Below are 12,846 nucleotides of genomic sequence, written 5' to 3'. Positions count from 1 at the left end.
CATCTGGATCAAAGGAGAATGAAGAACACCAAGGTCACACGATAACTATGAGCCCAAGACAGAAAGGGCCACATGAACTAGAGACTTACATCATCCTGAGACCAGAAGAACTAGATGGTGCCCAGCCACAACCGATGACTGCCCTGACAGGGAACACAACAGAGAACCCCTGAGGGAGCAGGAAAACAGTGGGATGCAGACCCCAAATTCTCATAAAAAGACCAGACTTAATGGTCTGACTGAGACTGGAAGAATCCTGTTGGTCATGGTCTGCAAACCTTCTGTTGGCCCAGGACAGGAACCATTCCCGAAGACTACTCATCAGACATGGAAGGGACTGGACAATGGGCTGGAGAGAGATGCTAATGAAGAGTGAGCTACTTGTATCAGGTGGACATTTGAGACTGAATTGGCATCTCCTGTCTGGAGGGGAGATGGGAGGGTAGAGGGGGTTAGAAACTGGTAAAATCGTCATGAAAAGAGAGACTGGAAGGAGGGAGCAGGCTGACTCATTAGGGGGAGAGTAAATGGGACTATGTAGTAAGGTGTATATAAGCTTACATGTGAGAGACTGACTTGATTTGTAAACTTTCACTTAAAGCACAATAAAAATTACTAAAAAAAAAAAAATTGTGTTTGATAGGATGCTTTTAAAATAAGCTCCTGTTCCCCAGCCAGTGCATATGAATCCCTATACCTAGAATGATTATCCCACCCTGGAGATTGTTAAATTCATCCCGAAAGGCTCAGCTTAAATATGAGCTTTTTATGAATCTTTCCCAGATCCCCCACTATCTGGCCAGGTAGATATATTCTCTACCTTCCAATAATACTTCTAATAGTGCATTTATCACAGTAGGTTGTATTTTCATAAATAAATGGCCATAGCAGCAACACCCTCCTGGTTGTATTCAGATGGATAAAGATGGTGAAACCAGGTAAGAGTGATACATATAAGGTACTCTATAAAGTCCAGTTTTCCACGTTGGATAGTGGACTGTCATGGAGGCCAGGGAGCAGCCCCCATGAGCTAGACACTGATATCCCTTGTCTCTGCCTATTTCTCCTAGGCAGACACTCTCTCAAGCAGAGAGATTTAATAAGGTGAGCCTGGAAACAAATGGGAGAGAGCAGGAGTGAAGAGAGAACCACATCTTTTTCTACTCACAGTGATCTCGGACTACAGGCCTTTGGTTCTTGTCTCCCAGCCTCTCAGTTGAAAGACATTGCTAGGAACACTTCAAATGCCTTGACAAAACAGAAAGAATTTTAAACAGTCATTTCTAAACTGTTATTGAAAACAATAACATCTCTGCTGGGAAACTAGCCAGAAGAGGGAACGAGGATTTTGATTTCTCCTGAGTTAGTCTAGTTTAAGATTTTACTTTTTTTCTTTTTGCTCATAAGTCTCTTTCATGAAAGTCATCCAGGTTGTCAGGTCAGGTATTAAGCTATCTAAAGTGATGAATTATATAAACAAGCAAAGTCCCAAGGGTTGTAGACTTAATCACTCCTAGGTACGTGCACATTTGAATGTTCACCTTTAATTTAGAAAAGTTCAAAACCTCTTCTGCTATTTCTGCTGCTTTCATCGATATATTTCAATGTTTTTTCTTGATGGAAAATAAGTTGCATTTTAGTTAAAAGAGTTCACACACGATCGATAGTGGGCTTGCTAGAATCAGACTCAGAGAGGATAAAACGCTTATGCTTTGATAACGATTAGCAGTTTATTTTGGAGGTCTAATCAGGAAAACTGAGAATAATCGTGTTTATTTTTTCCTAATTTTTGAATAAATCAATTATTCTAAAGTTTTATTTTTTTGTTCCAGTACTCAAGAGTGAACAATTGTACTTACAGAAATTTTTTATGAGAACTTGAAAATAGGAGGTCTCATGCCCATCAGGTTAACCCTGGTAACTATTTGTATTATAAAAAATTAAATCTAAACATCCAATAAATCCTCAAGAGAAAACTTGCTGCTTCTTATACCTGGATGTCCAATACACCAACCAATACAGTTTCATTTTAGGTGGATTAGAGACCTAAATGTGAAAGGTAATACACTAACAAATTTTTAAAATTCATAAACACACTTTAAAAATCTTTATTATTCCCTTACAAACACAATGTCCATTTTTATAATTTTCCATAATTGTCTTCAGTAAAAAAATTGCATATAAATACAAGTAATAATGAGCGATATATCTCAGGAACAAACAGCTTCCTTATTTCTGACTCTTTTTCAACTACATAACAAAGCACAGATCCCTTTGAAAAGTGAAGAGTCTTCCAAGGGTGGGAATTTGATTACCGTTAATGCAAAGAAGTCAAAAGTCTTCATATAATAAAATGCCAGTCAGTTCTGAGAATATTAAATGGACTGGTTGTCCTACCATAGGGAATTGTTTGAAATGATGAATAATAACTGGAGCCAATGGACTTACTAGAAATGTTTTTTCTTAAAACAGAAGTGATACCCAAAAAGTTGCATAGGTGATTAACCTTTGTACTCTTACAGTGGAAGATACTTAAACAATTTAGGAATAATTTAGAAGATTGGGCCAACAGGTATTTTACCCATCATAGCTAAAGCTCCTTTCTTCTGCAGACAACTGAAAAGTGTTACATATTTTTTACCTTTTTTTTTTTTTTAGCAGGAGTTTTAGAATTCTCTTATCTGAAAACAGAGTTTCTACCTGAATGATGTAGAACTTGTGGGGCCACTAACATAGGGAAAAATGAAGGAAGCATTAGAAAGGAGCAAATTTGCAAAGAAGTAACCAGTGGTCTGGCTTACCACTGAGAATCAAAATAAAAAATTAGCATTTGAAGGGCTGAACACTGTATTTACATGCATGATAAAATTTTAGGGTATCCACATTCAAAGACAGAGTTGCAAAATAGAAGAGGGAGTGACTGCATTTCTCCTGGATTTGAGGACTTTAACACTATGTAACATTTTTCCTTCATTTTCCTAGAGTTTTGTTTCAGAAGGAGTGAAGATGTGTAAGATGCACTATTTGCATCAGCAACAAAGAAAACTCACCTCCCAACCAAGGACTTTATTAGTGCAAATTCATGTGACTATTTACAAGCGTATATGACAACTCCATTTTTTAAAAGCAATCTAGAAGGAATATAGTACATGAGCTTTTATGTGATACTGTCCTAATATTTTTATTCTATCATGCATAATCTCTAGAAAGTAAGCAGGTAACCATCCTGTCTTAAGCACATAATTTAAAAATAGTTTACCTTCATCATGGATAACAACAACAACAAAAAATACCCACTTTGTAAATTTTTGTATAAGAGTACTGCAATTAAATACCTTCTATTTTCAGATATTTTGTTATTTAATCCACAAATTAATTAGGATAGGAAATATAACATTGTATTTATAGTTCTTTTAAACATACTTTTACTGGAAATTATTTTACACATATTTATATTAAATGAAACATACAAACATTCCTTCATATACATATGAGCTATTTCAAAGAGTGGAAGGACTCTTTTCAGTGTAAACATTTTAAAAGAAATATTTACAAAAGAAGAAAATTTTTTTCCGTTCAAAAAGACAAACATTTCCAATATCCCTCTTATTCAACAGATATTCTTCTCATTTTTTCAGCCAACTCTTTTCTCACTTCAATGTGTTTTTCTAAATTTTGCACTTCATGTGGAAGATTGATGTCCCAAACAGACAAGCAAGATTGTATCTCTAGAAAATGACAAATGGAATCATGTTACAAAGGTCCGTTACAAACTATTTTTGTTTTATTTTGATTTTGTTAATTTATATTTAGTTAACTTGGACAAATGCATCTATAAATAAGGCTGTCAATAGTGTACTAAATTCTTGCCATTCATAAGAAGTTAGACTTGGAAAAACATGTATAATACATTATAAAAACCTAACTACTAAATTTAAGGAAGAATGTGGGCATTTAATAACCTAACATTTCATTTTCCCAAAGAAATAAAACTTTGTCAAACACTTTTCAAAATGAGACTTCATGTATATGCAAGTATCTTGTTATGAAAAAAATTCACATTTAGCTTAAATTGGGACTAAACCAGAACCAAACTAAACCCGTTGCAGTCGAGTCAATTTCAACTTATAGTGACCCTACATGACAGAGTAGAACTGCCCCATAGAGTTTCCAAGGAGCGCTTGGTGGATTCAAACTGCCTACCTTTTGGTTAGCAGCCGTAGCACTTAACCACTATACCATCAGGGTTTTCAAATTGGGGCTCCCCAGTGCCCCATGCCGTTGAGTCGATTCCGACTCATAGCGACCCAGAGAGTTTCCAAGGAGTGCCTGGCGGATCTCATTTTATAATGGTTTATATCTCTACCCATTCTAAAAAAATAAATATTTAATACTCTTAAATCACTGAAGATTCATTTTGAAGATTATCTATACTAAATTATTTTTACTATAAAGAAGTTACCAATTAAAAATGCTGAAAATATTACAGCATATGCAGTAAAAAAAAAAAAAAAAAAAAAAATTTTTTTTTTAAAATTCATAAAACCCAAACCAAACCCATTGCTGTCAAGTCATTCCGACTCATAGTGACCCTATAGGATACAGAAGAACTGCTTCATAGAATTTCTGAGGCTGTAATCTTGACAGAAAGCAGACTGTCACATCTTTCTCCATGCACTGGCTGGTAGGTTTGAACCGCTGACCTTCTAGTTAGCAGCTGAGCTTAACCACTACACCACCAAAACAAACAAACAAAAAAACCAAACCCGTTGCCATCAAGTCGATTCCGACTCACAGAGACCCTAAAGGACAGAGTAGAACTATGCCATAGAGTTTCCAAGGAACACCTGGTGGATTCAAACAGCCAACCTTTTTTTAGCAGCCAAATTCTTAACCATTACACCACCAGGGTTTCTTTCCACTATGCCACAGGACTCCTTAAATTTATAAAAAGCACATAATATGTTACAATCATACGTGTTATTGCACTTTCTTTGGAATACAGGATTCTATTAAACTTTACCTTTTTGGAGTTGTGTGCCTTCAGTACTTTTCTGACCATACCCCAACACCAGCATGACATTTTTAAGGCTTCCTTTACCAAAACAAAATATAAGAGTTTTCCATTAAAACAATAAAATAAGTTGAAATAAAACAAGTACATTTGTTCATATTTGAAGACACAAATATTTTGGAACTGGATATACAATTTCACTTTTTAGGAGACATTTCAATTACACTGAATAAATAAGTCTCCAAGAAGACCAGCAATTTTTTTTTTAAGTTAGAAAATCTATGATCTGCTCTTTGCTATAAAAAAAAAAAAAAATTGCTATAATTCTTATTAATTATGTGGACTTAAGAAACTAGCTTAACCTTTACACAAAATGGGTTTAATATGTACATAGGAGCCTCCAAAGTTATAATATTAAATGAGACAACCTGTGTGAAGGTGTGCAATGAACTGGTCAAATGTAAAGCATTTGGATGGAGAGCTGATGGATGGCTATCATAATACTCTATCACAAAATCATACTTTCCTCTTAAGTCACTCATTAATTTATTTTAAAAAATATTCACCGAAAGTCTTCTATATATCAGGCACGAGGCTAGGTCCTGGGAAAAAGGGGGTGAACAAAAACATGCAGACTTTACCTACATGAAGCATGACCTTAATGAAAACAATCATGACTACAATCAATGCTTCTTCTGTAAGAGAAGCATTACGAGGGCCAAAGGGAAGAACTTTGGCCTGGTCAGTGTTCACTTCTCTGAGAATTTGACACTTGAGGTACCATTTTTAAAAGAATAAGAAATAACTAGTCTGATGAGGTAGACCAAGTAAGTTAACTAAGTTAACTAAGCAAAGAAGGAAACAGCATGTGCAAAACTCTGAAGCAGGGTGAAGCAGTGACTAGGAGGGACTGAACGTTTGCCTATTACAGAAAGAGCTGGGAGGAATGTGGTACAGGATGGAGAGTGGAGCCAGATAATGCAAGACCTGGTAGCTATGTTTACATATAACTTTATGTTAAAATCAACTGTAATCCATTGAGATACCATTATACATTTCAGATATGAATGGCCATCTGAAACACATGGGACCCAAAGTATGTACAAACTAAGTCAGAAGATATAACAACCTTGATAGAATAAGACTAGGGAGATAACACACTATGGATGTACTACTCAGTTTGTGTCGACCTGGATCCTGATAGGTGGCATTTCTGAGAAAAGTATAATCCTAGCTCCTTCTGTAAAATTTTGATATCCATAAATGAAAAAGGGTGAGGGTGCAGGACAAACTTCTATATCTTCTTAATATAGTCTTATAAAAGGAATCTATATTTTTATTCACCATGATCTAACACTTTATTACTTTTTTGCTAAAGCTACATAAGCCCTGGTTTTGCAGAACTAATCCTATAGTGTTATTTTTGTGATCAATTTTATACAGTATATCCATGTATAATAATATATTTAGAAAATAACAATAGCATGTATATAAATCATATCAAATTACTAATCAAAGGGAGACACTGAAATGTGATTACATAGCAAATATATTTAGTGTGCTGTCATAATTTCTTCATATTCAAATAGAGAAGTAGGAGCAAGAAAATATGTAAAATTTTGACTGAAACATCATTATTTGTCAATAGTTGTAGATCGTGGAGTTTAGCATATGTTGCTATAAGAATATTAATTTGTTTGTAGAACAAAAAATCAAATAGGATTCTTTAACAAGGGTGGGAAGCTTATCCCAACCCCCCCCAAAAAAAATTTTTATACCACGATCAAATATTTCTTCTAATTTTTTTCTCAAAAAGTGAAAAACACTTAACACTATATAATCTCCCATATTTGCCTTAGCTACATAAAGAAAAATAAATAAGACCCAAATTCAGTGCTCAACTGTAGTAATCTGCTTCTCTCAGGGGTTTGGAAGCATCTACTCCCTCAATATTATTATGACCCTGTTCAAAATGTATCCCAGTCCTATGTTGCATTATGTCGAACTTCTAAGAGGCTTTAAATGACATTGGAAGGTGAAGAGAAAACAAATTCAAAATGGAGGCATATTTTTGTAGCCTTATAGAATTTAGAAAAAAAACAAAGAAAAGAAACTTACCTAACTGTGCTGTCATCATGACTCTAATAGAATCATAAAAGTTGTGAATTATTCGTGTAAGTCGACGAGTTGAAAGATCAAGAAGTAAAATGTGGCCTCCTCCGGTTCCTATCCAGAGAGCAGTGTTCTTCTGGAGGCAGAGAGTTTTCACTCTCCCAGAATAAGACATTTGGTGTTTTGATTCCTTGTTTCCTTTTACCATTTCCTCCCTAAAACCATAAAGTATGCGTTAATGATTTTATCAACACCTAAGAGATACAATAGATGTCTACACATACCCAAAAAAACCCCAGTGCCATCGAGTCACATACATACATATATAATACATTTTAAATTATGACTACATTACAGTATACATTTTAGGTCATTAAAAGTGTATAGAACTAACTTTGTTAAATACTGAATGTCAAATAGTCACGTTTCTCTATCTGAAGCATAAATTATCAAAAGTAACACCAACACAATAGCTCCTTAACCTTAGAAAATTCTGAAATAAATAGGATGGAAACAATTTTTATAAATAACAAAGCTAAGTAATCCAGTAAAAATAAGAGTAAATTTTCCCAATATAAAGAAAAAATGTTTCAAAAACTTTCAACAAAGTGTCAATTTTTCAATGGGCAATAAAATTATAGTCATTTACATATAAAAGAAATCAACACAAACTACTGAATTTTTCCATTAAGCCAATGGATACCCTGATTACGACAAAATGAGGTATCTAGAAATAAAAGAATCCTAATATTCTGGTATTTCAGGGAGGTAAGGGACCCTTTACCAGGCAGAGTGGCTGGCCCTTCTGAACATAAATCGCCCCCCACCACCCAAAGAAGAACTATGAGAACAGTCTAGGTAAGTAGACTTTGAAGTATCATTTTATGGACATAGTATGTAATCTAAAATGTTCCCCTGGGTATAAAACAATCTAAACAGTATAAATATAGATATAGATACAAAATGACTAGCAAATAAGTTTGCTAATGTTCCTGTGTCCCAGCACCAGCACATACAGATGGGCTTGATGAGAAGACAGATTTGTCTCTTAAATGCTGTATCCGACTGAGCACTGAGCTCTCAGCTAGAGTCTTAAACCTTCCTTAGGGTATTGGTTAGCCCAGTGGGTCTTTTATTCCCATTCATTTCTGTCGTTTTGATTATTTTCTTTTCTTTAAAGCTGAGTACCCTTGGACCATACTATGACACCACTAGATGTACAGCCAGCATGAATCTTGCATGGTTAATAAGTCACTTTCAATAATGCAGTATTTTCTAATAAGAAAATATGCTTTGAAATACCTTGAATAAAACTATACCTGTTATGCTCCTATTCTTACATTTTATTTTTCTAAAGTAAATTTGCAAGATACCAAGAGATGGTTCTAAAAAGAATTGTTTCTGAGCTACTTTTTTTTTACAACTTGTCTATTTCTATTTTTTTAATTTTCTATTCTATAAATTTAAATTTTCTATTCAAATATCTATCTTAAATTTTCTATATTTTTAAATCTTTCTATTAAATATTCCTTTAGAGAAGAAGAATAAACCATATTTCCTCCCTCTGTGAAATCTGATGTGCAAAGACATCTCTTACAGACATAAAATAAAGAACTATGAATTTACTTTAAAAAGTGCACACAGTCTATTAGTTCACAGAGTTTTTCAGTTTTCTTATCCCACACTTCTACAATAGGGCTATTTTTCTTAGCAACATAGAGAACCGTGTCTACGACCACTGCTACGATGTTGGAATCACTGAAAGCTGCATAAGAAAACCTAGGACAAAAAAAATAATAATAATAATGTTACCACCACTCATATTTCTTCTATTTTAACATGTAATACAACCTTACATTAGTTCTTAATGTATATAAAAGATTAACACATTTTTGAAAAATATACATGCAAGAGAACTGACAATTATTTCATATTATCCACCAATTATTCCAAATTGAATATATAATTGACCTTGGGTTTGTAACATTGATTTCTCCAGGTAATAAATTAAATATTACCACTAGCATTTATCTCTGATTCTAGTTTTAATTTTAGTTCTTTCTGGTCCTCTATAGAATTTTAGAATGCCCAAGCATGCAATGTATCTTCATATCTAAAAGAAATATTATCATAATATCTGTAACTTTATGATACTGCAATAAAATCATGGTTGTTCAAGGATGCTTGGAAAATGAAGTGTTTTAGCCATTTATGTCCACAATGATAAAACATAAGATGTTGAAAAAGATTTTAGCAGCATCTTTGAATATTAAAGCAAGGAATATCTTTGCATCAACATAAGCCAGTCAAGTTATGAGAAAAATATTGACATGCTCATTCAAACATATGTGGAAAGTAAATTGTTTACCATTTTCTTCCTTTGAAAATAAAAGGATGGAAATTTTTAAATGTCTATCTTACAACCAAGGACATCTGGCATTTTACATATTTTACAGATTGGCTACCAAAGGCCCCATCTGTCTGACAAACTCCTAGTTCGCCATTGAGGCTTAACTTAAATGTCAGGCTCTGGAATTCTTCCCTGACCTACTGAAACAGAAGAAACATTCCCTTGCCCCCATTGGTGTAGCTGTAGTATTACAGATCTTATTACAATATAAAATTATACTTATTAGTGTGTCCCTCACACTAGACTGGAAATGCAAGTCCTTTAAGGACAATGACCTATCTTATCTTGTACATATCTATAATCCAGTAAAGAGCCATAACAGATAAATCCCCATAATATGCCAGGAAATTTGTTAAGTAAATGGACAGAAAGATGGTTGAATGCAGAAGGAACAGAAAATAGCAAAAATGGTTCAAAATTAAAATTAAATCAAATAGATGATGTGAAAATACCACAGGCATATAAAAACTTTTAGTATATCATAAGGTGGGAATATTCTGCACTGTTTTTCTTAATTTTTTCTACTCTGGCAAGGGAAATGGAAATACAAAGTGTTGCCTGAAATCTCCTTTGCTTTCCTTTCTGGATGTTTGCTCTATTTAGCAAAATATAGCTCAAATTAGTATAGAGTTTCACAGAGAGTTTCAGAATTCATAAAATACTTTCATATGTTAATCTTGTTTGATTATTAATAAATCTTCATTTTTGTAACTAAAGAAAGAATGCTTACAAATATTAAATAATTTTCTCAAGACCGTAAAGTTAACATGTTGTAGAACCATGACTCAAAACACAACTCTTCTGGTTCCAAAGGCAGTGATCTCTCCCTATTCCATTATGCTTTTCAATCACCGCATGTATGTTGATGGTGATAAGAACAACAATAATGGTGAAGTGGTATCTAATTAGAGATATAATATCTGCTTAGGGAGAGAGACACCAATGCAACAGGAAAAGTTTTTTTTTTTTTTTTAGAAGAAAGCAAATATTTCCAAGTGTTTATGAAGCTGAGTCCTAATCTTTTAGGAGATGAACATTTTTGAGAGCCTGATATTTATAGATGTTCTTTCTAGTAAAATATCTATATTCCAAATCTTATGTGGAATTTCAGAGTGTTCACTGATACCCGTAATCCCATATCAGGCTTTGTGAAATAAAACAATTGAAGACCTTTTCTCTTCAAAGAAGTTTCAGGCTTGTATAGGTTGGATAAAAGAAGAAATTACACAGTAAAAATAAGTTCATCCAAATATTTACCGCATTCTAGGCCTCACGCTAGGAAACAAACTGTGACTAAGACTGAAAAAAAAAAAAAAACTCATCCATGAGAATTTATAATATACTGCAGTGGATCTTAATCCTGACACCATTTTAGAATAATGAGAACTTTAAGAAAATACTGAAGCCTGAGTCCATCCTCAGAGTTTCTTATTTAATTGGTCTGAGGTGAGTCCCAGGCTTTAGATTATTTTTAGCTATTTAGTGGTTTCCAATGTGCTACAGAAAGGAGCCCTGGTGGTGCAGTGGTTAAGTGCTCAGCTGCTAATTGAAAGGTCAGTGGTTTGAATCCACCAGCTGCTTCACGGGAGAAAGATGTGGCAGTCTGCTTCCATAAAGCTTTACAGCCTTAGAAACTCTATGGGCAGTTTTGGGTCACTATGAGTTGGAATCAACTCAGTGGGTATGGGTTTGGGTGGATATTGTATAGCAGTACTGACACCCAGTGGGTCTCTGGAATTAAGAAAGCATTTTTTTAAATTCAATTACATATATGTGTAATAGATGGTGTGAAAGGTTACACAAGATGCAATGGAAGTACAAATCTGAGGCACCTCATCTGCTTAGGTGGGATCAGGAACAGCCACTCAGAGGAAGGGACACTTAAAACAAAACAAGAAGGAAGCCTAATAGTCATCCAGGAATAGCAAAAACGCCATGTGAAGGCTAGAATGAAAGGGAGTCAACTGCCGTCAAAGAACTGAGATAGTTTCAACATGGCTGAAGCACAGACAGCAAGAAACTTGCAAAAGGTGAGTCTAGAGAGGGAAGCAAGGACTAAATCATGAAGGGACTAGTAGGTTATATTAAGGAATTTGGTCTCTATGCAAAGATCAATGAGACGCTGCTGAAGGGTTTTAAGCAGGAGAGTGACTCCAGACTGCTGGCATTTTACAACGGCCTGCCTGGCTGCAATGCTAAGAAGGGCACGCAATCCAAAGTTAAGAACTGAATAAAGAGATGTTATCATTAACATGACCAAGGACAATGGTGACGTCCTGGTCTATGATAACAGAAGCGGGAACAGTGAGAAGCACAAGAATTTGACAGTCATTTAGGAGGAGAGTAAAGTGGGCAAGGGAACAAAGGATGGAGTCCAGGATTACTCACAGATTTCAGACTTTGGCAACTAGTTGGATGAAATTAGGATTTGTGATCCAAAGCTAATAATAATAATAAAAATAGCTAACATTTATTGAGCGTTTACCAGGTGTTGGGCATTATGCTAAGCTCTTTATATTAATTTTTTTGTTTAATCTTCCAAACATCCTTTTGAGACAGAGCCTATAATAATCCTCAGGTTAGAGAGGGCCGAAGATTTGAAAGGTTGTTATTTAAGTTCATGTAACCATACATGGCAGAGCCAAGATTAAAACTATGATTTATGCTCTGAGCCACTGCCCTTCACTGCTTCTCACTGAGGAATATAATAAATAAGAAACAGCTGCAATGATGTGGTAACAATACAACTAAAAAACTGAAACAACAAACTGGGATGAGTTTTTTTTTTTTTTTTTAATTCTTGCTTGAAACTGGTATCACATTTACTTACTTGGCTATAGATTGGGTGTCTACATAATTATCAAATCTAGGCAGGAGTATATTCCTGAGATCTGTACTCCATACAATCAATACTTAGTAGAAACAACCCCAAACTGCATATATAAAATCCATGGACTTAGTAAAGTACTGAGGGGACTGCCTTTCAAATTGTTGTTGTTGTTGTTGTCAAGTGCCGTCAAGTCGGTTCCGACTCATAGCGACCCTATGCACAACAGAATGAAACACTACCCGGTCCTGCGCCATCCTTACAATCGTTGTTATGCTTGAGCTCATTGTTGCAGCCACTGTGTCAATCCACCTCATTGAGGGTCTTCCTCTTTTCCACTCACCCTGTACTCTGCCAAGTATGATGTCCTTCTGCAGGGACTGATCCCTCCTGACAACATGTCCAAAGTATGTAAGACGCAGTCTCGCCATCCTTGCTTCTAAGGAGCATTCTGGCCTCACTTCTTCAAAGACAGATTTGTTC

The 12,846-nt window shown here is 34.9% G+C and overlaps 1 protein-coding gene across 4 annotated transcripts in view; it reads right to left on the bottom strand.

Annotated features, from left to right (window-relative positions):
* Positions 1-3,051: 3,051 nt before the first annotated feature.
* LRRK2 (leucine rich repeat kinase 2) overlaps positions 3,052-12,846 on the bottom strand; it is a 158,551-nt gene continuing 148,756 nt past the window's right edge. For 3 of the 4 annotated variants that reach the window (XM_049882826.1, XM_049882828.1, XM_049882830.1), the window contains 4 exons: positions 8,753-8,905; positions 7,133-7,341; positions 5,024-5,095; positions 3,052-3,728 (listed from right to left, as the gene is read on the bottom strand). In XM_049882826.1, coding sequence (XP_049738783.1) covers positions 3,607-3,728; positions 5,024-5,095; positions 7,133-7,341; positions 8,753-8,905 — 556 coding nt within the window. In that variant the 3' untranslated portion in view covers positions 3,052-3,606. The remainder of the gene's footprint in view (positions 3,729-5,023; positions 5,096-7,132; positions 7,342-8,752; positions 8,906-12,846) is intronic. The other variant, XM_049882827.1, reaches the window with a different exon arrangement.

The sequence above is a fragment of the Elephas maximus genome, chromosome 4, assembly GCF_024166365.1.
Source record: "Elephas maximus indicus isolate mEleMax1 chromosome 4, mEleMax1 primary haplotype, whole genome shotgun sequence".
Lineage (NCBI taxonomy): Eukaryota > Metazoa > Chordata > Mammalia > Proboscidea > Elephantidae > Elephas > Elephas maximus.
The sequence above is the reverse complement of the archived record's forward strand: the minus strand, read 5'-3'. Positions and strand labels throughout refer to the sequence as shown.